Source organism: Vidua macroura, chromosome 1, assembly GCF_024509145.1.
Source record: "Vidua macroura isolate BioBank_ID:100142 chromosome 1, ASM2450914v1, whole genome shotgun sequence".
Taxonomy (NCBI): Eukaryota; Metazoa; Chordata; class Aves; order Passeriformes; family Viduidae; genus Vidua; species Vidua macroura.
Window position 1 is genome coordinate 20,758,030 of NC_071571.1, and position 13,149 is coordinate 20,771,178.

A 13,149-nucleotide genomic window follows, 5' to 3' on the forward strand; every position below is an offset into this window, starting at 1 on the left:
GGCGCACTGAAGCGTGCGGCGGCAGGCGGCTGCCGCCTGACTGACGGCTGTGGGGGATGCTCCTGCCGCTGCGGGCTCGGACCAGCCTGCCACAGACAGCTGGCAGATGAGCTTGTTAAGGTTTGTTAAGGTAACGGTGACTCCTGACTCCGTGATAGGCTGGTATGAGATGCTTGGCATCTTTTCACACCGTATAATGGCCTGTCTTTAATTGTGTTAACCCCTTTTACAGAGAGGAATACGCCAAGGATTAGCTGTCATGCAGAATGTGTAGCCAAAGTCAGCAATGAGCACAGGGCTTGAAGCAGCTCCCCTTGCCTGCACTTGCACAGCCCCTTTCATTTTGGAAAACTGTGGTGTCAGGTTGATTTCAGATTTCACCAGCAGCTTGGCTCAGTCAGTCTTCAAAACCCTGTAAATATTTTTTTGTTTGCTCCCCGTAGTTAAAGATTATTTTATCTTATTGTGGTTTAGTTACTGTTGATTTTTGGGGGAGTGGTAGGCCCTCTCTTAATTAAAAAATTTGAAAATATGCCACAGATTTCTTAATTTAAAGAACACAAGAATATAATTCAATGGCTAGGCTCTCGCAGAAATCAGCCCTTTGTATCCATAGTCATGAGGAATTTGAATGGAGTGTGTGCTGGTTTTGGGCTCGGGTGGTAAACTTTTACAAAATGAACAAAACAGCCGCAAGCAAGCCCATGACAGATCTCTTACATCTTCTGTCAAGAATCATAAAACTGCCATGTCACAAGAATGGCGTTGTCTGTCTGCTTTTGTGAGTGTGTGTCATTCTAACCACAGATCAGAGCAGGATCTTGGTGCACACAATGTGCTGGGCACTGGGAATGCAAAAAGCCCCTGGAGCAAGGATTGAGGAATGTGTTGCAATGCCAAGCTTCAGCAGAGCAGATTTCTACCAGAGAATCATTCTCCTTTCATTCCTGCAGATCATAGTGGAGATGGTGAACAGATGCATTATCAAGTCACACTTGAAACTAATTTAATAAATAAGTGGGCAGAGTTCAACCATGCTTTTCAGTGTGTAGCAGCACTGAAACAAATAGAGTGGAACTGCATCCATCACGGTGGGAGCTAGTGTCCTTCTATTCGTCTTTCCTAAGACTGAAATATTTCCTGTTGTTATGGTTGCATTCTCTGAAACAAATAAAAAGTTTTTACATTCACCGCAAGGTATTTCTTTCAAATTTTTCATGTTTCACATATTTTTCATCTGGTGTTTTGTTTAATCTCTTTCAGGTAATTTGGATTTAACTGGTCAAAAACAAGTCTTCAAAGCGGAGAACAATCCCTGGGTTACCCCTATTGCTGATCAATTCCAGTTGGGAGTATCTCATGTTTTTGAATACATTCGTTCAGAAACATATAAATAGTAAGTATTACATTATGTATTGTAGCTGTGTTATTTATTTATTTCCCTGTATTGTATTGGGCAAAATGTTACCAGCTACACACATCTTTCATAATACATGCAGGAATTTGGTATTCAGGACAAATATGCAAGCCTGTACATTTATATTAAGGAATTTTGCCAAGAAGAAGATAACTGGCATGTAGACAAGTTAGGAAAGCACAAAGACTGTTTGATACTGTCCTTCGTTTTTTGTTAATTTCTAAGAGCTGTTATGTAACATGAGAGGTGTAAAAGAACAAGCATTACAAGCCTTTTGAGAAGTACCAATTTTAAGTATATTCAGTACAGCTTTATAGCTTGAAATAGATATTTATTAATGTTTTTGGATGCAGGTTATGTTTTAAGAGATATCCAGACTTCAAATATGGTTTGATCTGGACTAATTTGTGACAGTCTACAATCTTACACGTACTAGTGTTTTCTTCAACAGTGTAAATTTGTATGCTGGGCTTCTTCATTTTAGTGCAAGATTCCATGTACAAATGCTGACCATTAGTTTAGGAAATAATGTCTTTAATCATTCACTAAATTTTAATATTTGTTTTAAGTAAAGATCTCCTTGTTATTCTTTAGATGGGGAGTTATTTTTCATTGTCTAGCAACAATCTTGATGCTGTCTCTCTAGGAGCAGTGGGTAGTACAACCTGGATTGGAAAGTTAGTTTTTGCATTTTGCCTTTATTTTAAAACTGTATTTTAATAATTCAGAAGCATTTCCGACAGTCTTTTATATGGTTGCTGTCTGAACAAAATTACCAGAGAAGGGTATTCACAAGTGACAGTTGTGGGATTCCAATTAAGTAACTGAGATGCAAATTTCTGTATGTAACTAAATGACCCAACAATGGCTTTTGTAGGCTATTGCTCTTCATTTACAGAATTTTAAATGAAAAGAATCACAGATGGAAGAGTGGTTGCAAGAGTTGCGTGTCTCAGAAGGGTGCTGATATTTATGCTGTGATTCGTGTTCTCAAGACAGATTTATTCATAGATTTAAGTAGGCTGCAACACCCTTCTTGCAGTAGTACTCTGTACTACAGGCATGGTGTAGGGAAGCAGCTGCCTGTCTCCTTGGACCATCCCTCCCCACTGTTCATTGTGTACCTGCATCTCAGTTGCTTGATAATGTTTGGTAATTTTGTTTTGTATTGTCAGTTTTATATTTCTCTTTGTGAGCAGTGTAGATTAGGGACCCTCATGCACTTCTCTCAGGAACCACTCTGGGCATCATGAAAACAGCAAAATTTTAAGGACTCAAGTGCAGTTTTGAGGATTTGACTCGCAATTGGTTTCTAGGGAGGGGGGTGAGGGGGAAGCTGTTGTTATATATCTATAGTTTTTTAAAAAAGTGTAACTCTGGGTATTTTAAACTGCTCTGGCAACTTTCCTGGTATAATCAAAATTGACAAGAAGGTTCTGTATTTTATCAGTTACCTCGGCTGTTGTTCTTTGTTCTAAGTTAGCCGTATTAGGTTTGTTGTCTTACTCTTTGCTAGGTGTAGCAGTATCTTATTGGCTAATGGGCCAGTTTTGATTTTGTCCTCAGTAAATAATTGAAACCTGTCTAGTTAACAGTGTAAGCAGAATCAGACTCTGGCCATTCACAGAGAAAAAAATCAAAATCAGATAATTTTCTGTGGCTCATTCATGATTTCTACTTTGATCTTAGAAGTTTATTTCGTTAACATGCCATAATTTTCAAACTTTAGTGATGGAAACTAAATGTATGGAGATAATTATGTGTCAATTTCAGATTTTCAGCATATGACCATTTTATATTTAAATCATAAATAAAAAGTATCAGTATGATTTCTTCGAAAACCAGTAGTAACTTTTTTTGAGTCTTGATTTTCCTTGTTTGCCCTGCTAAAAAGAGAGTTCATGGATTTTCCTACTGAAAAAAGATTGTCTTTTTTATTTCCAGTTTCCTCTAAATAAGTGATTGAGAATTATGGGGATGCCATGTCCTAAAGACGTTCCTCTGTTTTCATTTGTTTTTAAGAGTTAAAACTCAAAAGCAGTGGCATGGTCTAGGTAACAGGTTTAGTAGCATTGTTGTGCACAAAAGTAGATAAGCTGTACGCTCAGAAGAAGTTAAACTGTTTTTCATGGTGGAATTTTGATCCTTTCCTATTAATGACTGTACATCTTCTTCAACTGCCTTTTTCTTTCAGAGCCTTTTAACAGGTAGTGTGTCTTTTTCTTATTAAGCAAAACACAAGGTTGATATGTGTACTTAGTATTTTTCCCTGTGGGTATCTAAATAAAGAAAGTCAAGTTCTTGAGTTTTCATGTGTTTTATTGCTCATTCTGCCAAAATAAAAAAATCTTCCAACAGTTGATAGATTGAGACAGATAAACTTCTACTGTGAGGCAAAGCAGTAGGCTTTTCATTAAATGAATGATTGGAAAAGGTTGCTGCTTAGCTAATCTCACTTGCATCACTGAGAAGTTAGAACATAGATCAGAAGCTGACCATCAGACCAGTAAGTTTGCTTTCAGGTACTGGAAGATGTAGACTCTCATGAACCCGAACTATGCATCTGTGTGTTAGATGAATTTTGAACTCCAGAGACAAAAATTTATTTCCCTATGCCCATTGTTTTTGATAGCTGATTGGAAGCACTGACTTTCCTTTTTTTACAAGTTTCACATTGTCTAGACTAGCTTAGACAGTGAGGGTAGGCTCATACAGTCACAAGTGCCAAGTTTCAGAGGCTCACCAAGTTACATTTTCACTAAGGGGGTTACGCTAATATATTTTATTTTGTGTTTGCAATGGCTAGAACTTGGTTTGCTCAGTTGCTGTTAACTTAGCCAGAAATCAGTAACTCATTAGCTCCTGGAAATGCACTCACTTGCGGTCATGTAAATAAACCTTGAGGTTTCTGCTGATGACTGGCACAAGCCATCACTGCAGACAGTGCCAGAGATCTCCATTCAGATTCTGTGAGGTTGCATTTGGGAAGCAGCCACCAAGTAGATCAAACCTCTTATTTTCCTTTGTGAAATGTACTGGCTGTTTCAAGCATATTTAGTGAAAAATTACATCCCATTTTTAGCCTTGTCTTGGGATATTCATGCTCTAGTGATTAATTGATAAGTAGGGATGACACCCATGAGGGATGATTATGTCTAAAGATAAAATGTCATTTGTTTTGCATACTTTTACATTTTGACACTCCTGTTTTACATGGTACTCATGCACCAAGTATAAAACTGGAATTGCACTTTACTTCAGAAGCATGTTAACCAGTGAGACCCTCTACTTTGTAGCTTCTTTCATTTCCTTTAATTTCCTTACCTTTCATGAGAAATGGTGCCCAGTGATTTTTTTCAACCTTAATTTTTCAAGGAAGACTTGTGCTGACAAAAAGATGGGCCATATATTGTGCTGGAAAATGTGTGTGGAGGGGCTCTTAATTCTTAACAGGAAATTCAGCAGCTTTTGGCACTTTGCTAGCTTTTGTTGGCTAAAATACACCCACTGCACATATCATCTGGTGACAGCATCGTTTGGAAATAGGTCAGTTTGCCAAGTGTATAATGATTCTTAATCTCTCGCTGCTGTGTAACTTTCTGAAACTTTAGTAAGCTGAATTTTGACTTTGGTTCTATATATACTTAGGAGCTGCCATTAAACTTGCCATCTGATGTCACAATAATGTTGAAAAGCAGTGGAAGAACTTGATAAACAGTGAAGGATAATGGCAGCCTTGTCTCCTCAAAGGGCTTTACTAAATGTTTTATTTTTTATTCATGCCTTTAGTCAACTTTCAGAATGACCTTTATGTTGTAAGCATATTCTCAAAGGATCTTCTCTGTCTAAGATACTGACAAAGAGATGATGTATTGTGTGATTTAGTGGTCACAATGTACTTAGATAAGTGCAGACAGACTTAAATGTTTGAAAGAAAACAATGAATTAAGCTCCTGTGAAGAATAAAATTGTAGCTCCTTAGAATGTTCCTTAGGATTTATGTAAGATAATTATTGATTTGATTAAGATGAGATAAAACTGAGATATGCAATTGGTATCAGTGGGTGGGTTTGGTTGCTGGCATTTACAGCAAAGTTAGTCCAGAAAGCTGCTCTTCTGGTGCATTTCTGGAATTATTCATGTTCTCTTGATCCATCTTCATGTGGAACTTATTCTTTGCATGTTTGTAATGGAAACAACAGTGATTTTGATTTTATCACAGCAGAGTCTAATGCAGACCTCAACAGCTGATAGTGTAATCCCAGCTAAAACAAAAGAAATTGCTGGGTCCTGAGTGCATTTTTAAACTGCCCTTAAACGCAGCAATCCCTTTTTAACGCTTTATCTAATTATTGTTGTTTCCCTGTTTGACCTCCATGTTCCAGCGAGGCAGAATTACGATAGAAGAGTCACAGCATTTTTAAGTCTCTAGAAAGCAGATTTCCCCCACAAGGCAGTCAATTTGGAGTCAAGAGACTCAACAAGATGGTTTGTGAAAGGAAGCAAGTTGCACTTTTCACATTTCCATCAGGAAAGGTAGTAGAAGAGCAAGCCATTTTCAAGACTGACACATGAACTCTTAGTGGAGGAAATGATTTGACAAATGCAGTGCTGAGCATATATCGCTTGGCAGCATTGGAACATAGGTTTCCCTGGGCAGGTTGCTCTGTGCTGAGCATTGTAATTGAAAACCCCATTTCATCAGCAGTGACAGTGTGGAAAAATCCACTCTTTATTGAGCCCTCTGTGTAGAGACAATCTCCCCAGCTTCTTGGGAATGAGTTGTTGTACTGAACCCCACTATTATGCAGCAGCTGCTTCCAGGGCAACAGACACAGGTTGCGAAGGAACAGATTCCTCTTCTGGATTACATTAATGAGGAGTATTTCAGGATTTATTTTTATTTTTAACAACTCAAAGAGACTGGCAAGGTACTCACAATAGTGCACTAGAATACAAATAGTATCTTGAAATAATTGGTGATCTTGTTCCACAGTTGTTGAGCCTGTTTAAGTTAAGTCAAGTCAGCTGCGTGGTTGGTGCTGTCCAATGATGTAAAGATGATCATCAGTAAAACCACCTATTAAGGAGTGGAAAAGAGGTCAACCAAGTGAAGAATCCATATGTTGGTTCTCGGGAAGCACGTTGGGAAAGTGGGAATTGGCAGCAGTTGATATGGAGGCATCATCAGGTTGAACTGATATGAAGGGAGATAGTCCTGAAATGGTGTTACTTGTGCAGCACAGTCTAGGACCTCCAAGAATGTAATTTTTTTATGCTAGCACAAAAAGCAGGTGTACTTAAACTATGTTTGCTGATGGTGCAAAGCTAGCAGCATAGAAAAGAATCAGCATACCACATAGTAAGAATTAGCAAACAAAGAGGAAGGCTTGGGTGTATTAGTTACAGGCGAGCCACCAATGTGATATGCTGGAGTGAGGGGGAGAGAAAGATAAGCACAATCCCCAGAGCTTGGCTAAAGGAGTGGAAATTTTCCAGTACAGAAAAGGAAATATTTCACAGTTGTGGTCATTATATTCATGAAAGGTGAATTCAGGCAGGTACAGGCAAAGTGTGAAAATATAAGAGGATAATGAAATGAACAAAAAAAGAAGAGGAAATTTAAAAGATATTTTATTTATTTAGCAAAGTCAAGCCTGATAACAGGGGTCATGGCTGTCATTGGAAGGGAGAGGGGAGGAAGAAACTTCATTTAAGACATAAAAAAATGGTGGACATAGGAAAAAATATAAATAAGCTGGTCAGGTGTATATTTGAAGGAAGGTCTCTAATTATTAAGGGAGCAAGGTAATAAATAACCTTCTGGTAGAAATAGTCTTCCAGCAGAAGAAATGAAGGCCAAAGTCTTGTTTCAGTGAGCACTGATCAGTTGGACAGGAGTACATGATGTGTTTACTTGTGGCAGAGGACAGCATGTCTGTGATGTAGGCAGACCTTGCATTCACATCTCCTGATAGTTGAGTGAAAAATTCTGATGAAACCTCCATATATATTCAGATAACTGCACAATGCCACTGATATTAAACAAAAAAGGAGGCAAAGCTCTGTTTTATGTTAATATGAAGAATAATTATGCATATTCCTCCATTTAATAATCTGTTTAAGTAAACATGTATGGGAGTATTGTGCAGTAGTTTATAATTACTAGCAATTTTTCATAACTTAGGAATTGTTATTATATAACTTACATATTCATTAGGAAAAATAATTTGGGGTTATGAAAATCTTACTAACATTTTTTTTGCACTTAGGCTGTAGAGATACCTAGAGAGAATGCTTTTCTTTGGCTATCTCTAAGTAAAATTAAATTCCCAAGTCATTGTCTAATCCTGTGACAGTACCAAAAAGAACAGGACACAGTTGATTTCAGGTGTAATTTCGAATGGTTTGTATTCTGTGCTTCTTGGGAGAATAAAGATGATATAGAAGAACGCAGACCAGTTGCTTGAAACATTTGTAGATCTGATTCGGCAGAGCTCAAACACCTCAGCTATTTGTATGATCCACAGAGGTCAGTAAAGATTGAAAGAACTTGGATAGTGTGAGTTTACCCTGCCTTGCTAAGGAAGACGGGCCATAATAAATGCTATTTACCTTCTTTACTTTTCTTTGATTTTGTCTCTAGTATTCTTTGGTAGTTTGTGGATGTAGTGGTTTAACCCCAGACAGCAATTCAGAAGCACACAGCTGTTCACTTCTTCCCCTACACCCCATGGGATGGAGAAGAGAATCAAGAAAGGAAAAAGCTTGAGTTAAGAACAATTCAATAATTGAAACAAGGTGCATATAATGATACTACTGATATTAAAATATAATAATGGTAATAAAAAAAAGAGAAGAATAAACCCCAACAGGTGTTGCACAATATTATTTCTCACTACACAGTGACCAAGGCTGAGCCCATCCCTGAGCACCAATCAGTCCCTTTTGGTTTTGGCCAACTCCTCCCAGTTTCTTCACTGGGCATGATGTTCTCTGGTGTGGAATATCCCTTTGGCCAATTTGGTCAGCTGTCCCAGAGGTGTACCCCGCCCTTCCCCAGATTCTTGTGTAGCTCCTCCCAGGACAAGGGAATAGAAGGCTTCATGCATTAGTTTTCTCTTGGATGCAGCTCTACAAATACTTCTAGAACCAGTATTCTCACTGTTTCTAGAAGGATTGCTCATGTTCATACACTCACAGCATGCACAATTAGTGAGTACTTATTTTCCCTTCTCATTTGCACTCTTATTTTCCTGGGCCTGTACAAGAAATAAGGTGGTGGTGTGTGCCCAGCATTCCATTGCTGGAGCTCATTTAAATATTTCAATGACTTTTTAGCCTGGCATCTTTACTATTTGACTCCTGACGTGGATATAACATCTGTGCCAGTGGTAGCTGTGACCTAATTTTTTCCAGCATGGTTTCAAAGACTGGGTCAAGGTAGTGGTAAAAAGATGACCTCAGTGATCTGCATTAGGTGGGAATCTCTGAGATGCCACATCTCCTGTGAAGATGAGCTCATGACAAATTAAGCTTCTCTCAAAGGACAGCAAGAAGCAAGATCTATCATAGCTGAGAAGTAAACAAGTCTTAATAGTCCTGATTCACACATTTTGATCACGTACCAGTAAAAAAAAATTAAATTTACCAATAAAAATCTATTATAAACCTGATGTGGGGAAATATAAAAATGTCATCTGTGTTTGGTTCTGTTGTATTGAAGACACGGTACTATATATTTTATATGAAAATGCTGATTTTTATTCCAACCACATGTTGTATTTATTGGCTGTATTTTAAAAATTGATAAATATATTAGTACATTATTTCCAACAGAGAAAATAGATGACTCAGAGTCCTGACATCTTTAGACAACATTTACATGCAAATCTGTAACTCTTCCCTAAAGAAGAGCTAACTGGAACCCATGTCAAAAGATAAACAATAAAAACACTATGTCTGTGTATTTTTGTTTATATATTGCTAAGATGGATATGTAATAAAACCAAAGCTATCACTGATGTATCTGACAGATATAGACACTGCACATATAAATATTGGTGTAACTACTGATACCACTGTTCCCTTTGATGTGAATTTTATATAAAGTTTAGAATATTATGCAGTAATCCATTTGCCATGTCAAGGATGATAACCTAGAGTTTATGTCACTGGGGCAGACATCTGGAGCTATGTTAGAAGTGAAATTGGAATGAAGTGAGTTAAATGCAGAAGCTGAGGACTGTATGAAACCAAAGCTAGGGAAGCAGTAGTAGGGTACATGGTTTGAGTAGGGAAGCAATACAAAGTTGCATCAAACTATAGGGCAAGGCAAGATCAGTAGCCCAGTTAAAAATGAGTAGTAATTATGATAAATCCAAAATGAGTACTAAGTAGAGATAAAAAAAAAAAAAAAAAAAAAAAACACCAAAAAACTGGTAAGCAACAGGATCAAGGACCTAACCTAGAGAACAGGTTCTTAGACCCCCTAGAACCTTAGGGTATAAGCAGACAAGCAGAGTGAGATGTGCAGCTGCAGGCAAGTGGCAGCTTGGGCAGGAAAAATGATAGAGGAGATTGAAACAAGTTTCTGAAGTGGGAAAGAGGGCAAATCCAAAGTGGGATCTATCTCTTACCCATTGGAGAGACTACTTACAACTATCTGATTATGATAAATCTTGGAAACTAAATGGCCCCTTTTCTGAACTGTGATAGATTATTAATAATGACAAGGGAAGGAAAGTCATGTTCTGTTATGCTTCTGTTCAGTGCAAGCTGGTGATAATTTAGGGAAGATGAGTTATTTCTCAGTCCCTCAAGTACAAGCCTGACCAACATTTTGTTGTGAGAAATGGTTTTAAACATCCAAGCCTCTAGGATGCATCCAGAAGGTTTAGAAGACTTGACCAACAGAGTCTGGACTCACCCAAGTTCCATCTTAATTAAATTACTGTGTCAGTGAAAAACCCAAAAAGTGACAGAAGTACTAGTATCTTTCCAGCATCAAGGAAGGTGAATAGACCAAATTGGATTATTATGAACTAGTTTACTCTGAAATTAATTTTGGGTTAAATAGTGAGGAAGAGACATGGGATTCTACTATTGATGATATAAAGAAAATTACTGTAATATGAATATCATTAATACTCTTTAAAGTATGACTATGATTTTGAGATTTTTTTTTCTAAAGAAGTGTTAAATATTATAAATATTGTAAGTTTGGTTGGTCAAGGCAACTCTCTAACCATAGAATTTTATGAGGCATTTAGCTTGTACAGCTATACAACATTGTCACTAGAAAATGAGCACTGCATAATTTTAATAAAACATTAAGAAGAATTATCAACACCCTGATAGGTCTTGGGAGACAATTACCAAAGAGAATGTTTCTGGTGAGGTCCACAGAGATCTGACCTGGAGTCATTAAATGTTCTCCTCAGGTATTTGGAAGCAAATACACAGTTGTTTTTGATGACCTGGAAGTTGGTGAAAGATAACAGTGAAGGTACAGGCTGTCCTGGGTCATTTAATCATTCAGTTTAATTAACTGGGTACACAGTATATTTTAAAGCAGCTTAATGAAGAATTGCATACCTGTGAATAAAATATGCAAGATATACCACATGGTGTGGTTAGGATTACAGGAGGAGATAAAAACAAGTGGGTACATCTTTCCAGAATGCAGTCAGCACTGAAAAACATTTTAAGAGACAAAACCAAAGTGAACAGTCAGCTCACAGTTCAGTGTTACATCTGAAAGGTTTGACTGAATTCAGCATCAGCCCCAGCTGATGTGGTCAGTAGTAAGTTCTTATTCCCATACTCACTAATCAGACATCAGCTGGGGCTGATGCTGAAATCATTCTGGTATCAGTAGTTTTAAAGGGATGTTAAAAATGTGTTTAAATACAGACACCTCAATTATTTGAGAGCAGAAGTCAAGCAGATAAAGAAAGGAAAGCACGGTACAACTTAGTAGAGCAAGCTTTCAGAGAAAGTAACGTATTCATTTTTCTTCTATTGTCCTCCAGTTGCCTCAGGATGCTTTCTGGGAAACTGTGTTTTAGAGCGACATCTCAGTGTGAAGGTTATTGTATGATCCATGATGGATTTTAACATGCTGTGTGTAGTATCCAAAGGTTATGATCCATACTCTGATTTTAGACTTTACCAGAACTGTCACAGTTCTGGTCTGGCATTGTGTCCAGTAGTATGTTCTGCTGCTCTGACTGTTGTGGGCATGGTGAGTCCATCTTCTCCAATGGATTCAGAGGGTTCTCTCAACATTTCTGGGGGGTGTTGTTACTAACCAAAGGCAGTATGTTCAACATAGATGCATTTCAGAAATTAAGCTGATACTCTTTGAGGGTAACTCACCTAATCTTGTTTAGGTTTTGGGTTTGTTTTTTCTTTGTTTGTTTGTTTATGTTTTCTGTTTGTGAGTGGTTTTATTTGTTTTCTTTTGTTTGTGGATGTTTTGTTTTGTTCTGTTTTGGAATTTTTTTGTTGGAGAGGATATTGCAGGGAATAGAGTTTGGATTTTGCAGTAGGTAAAAAAAGAATAGAGCATTTTAAAGAAAATTCTTGAGACAGCAAGGGAACAAAGAATAAATTGGAAATGGCAGACAGAACAATACTAGTTGAGGACTAATGTGGGAAACATAGGTTTTCCACTTAATAATGCATTTCTGGTAAAATGATGCAGCTAACAGTAAATAGTGGTCTCTTAACCCTTTGTAATCCTCAAAATTCAGTTGATTTGCTTTCTTGTTTTCTTCTTCAGATTGGTTCTTTATAACCAAACAAGAAGAGTTACTGCACACATTTGCTGGTTTTATTTGAGAAATAAATTTAAAAGTGGCGCTTTTATAATCAAGCAGATCTGTCTGCAATTTCTATTCTCTATGCAGCCATATCTGTTTTATTGCATGGTGGTTTTTATTGAACTCCAGTTTCTTCATTCAGTTTCACATTATTTCAGGGTTTTGTGTAATCTTTAGCAATTTTTTTACCCTTCTGGTGAGGGCTATCAGCTAGATGGAGAGGCATCCCTAATTTTATGACTGCTTTTATCAATCTTTTATCCAGTGGAAGGCTGAGGTTGTAATTATTCTGGTGTAATTTGCTGTAGCCACTTGTAACACAAGCTCTGATAAACTTGTTAAAAGCCATGATTTTATTTTAGCAGGTATCACTGTCATCCCATTAATGTGCACTTTTACAGCCCTGTACAACTAAAACACAGTGTGGAAAATGGTTATGATCAGATTTCACTTTAAATTCTTGTCATTAAAATTAACTTCTTTTTGAAAAGTATAAGCTGAGAAGCAGGAACTTCTGCTATATATGACACAGGATTTCTCAGTCCTGCATTTCAGTGCTTTCCTCTGACCAAACAAGAAATGCCCTACTGTTAAAGCTGGGAGTAGTTGAATTTAGGTCCTGTGTAGGCAACACCTTTTGACTACAGCTTTGGATGTCTTTGTTTGTATTATGTACCCAACCACTTTAATTATTAAACTCTAAAAGTCTGATATACTGAAAATCAGTATCAAATATGCCAGGAAAAAATACTCTGTAATTTTTCTCCTTTATTACACTTGATTGGAAAAAGAAATTGTAGTCTAAAGTGAAGTGCACAGGAGCATAGACAGTAAATAGGATTACATAGTATACTGACCATTTCACTTGCTCCAGCTTCACAAAAGCAATAATAATAAATGCAGAAT

The 13,149-nt window shown here is 37.3% G+C and overlaps 1 protein-coding gene across 2 annotated transcripts in view; it reads left to right on the forward strand.

The window, feature by feature from the left end:
* The window catches only part of RSU1 (Ras suppressor protein 1), a 103,096-nt gene that overhangs the window by 39,763 nt on the left and 50,184 nt on the right, over positions 1 to 13,149 (forward strand). For both annotated transcript variants that reach the window (XM_053992185.1, XM_053992194.1), the window contains exon 8: positions 1,264 to 1,396. In XM_053992185.1, coding sequence (XP_053848160.1) covers positions 1,264 to 1,396 — 133 coding nt within the window. The remainder of the gene's footprint in view (positions 1 to 1,263; positions 1,397 to 13,149) is intronic.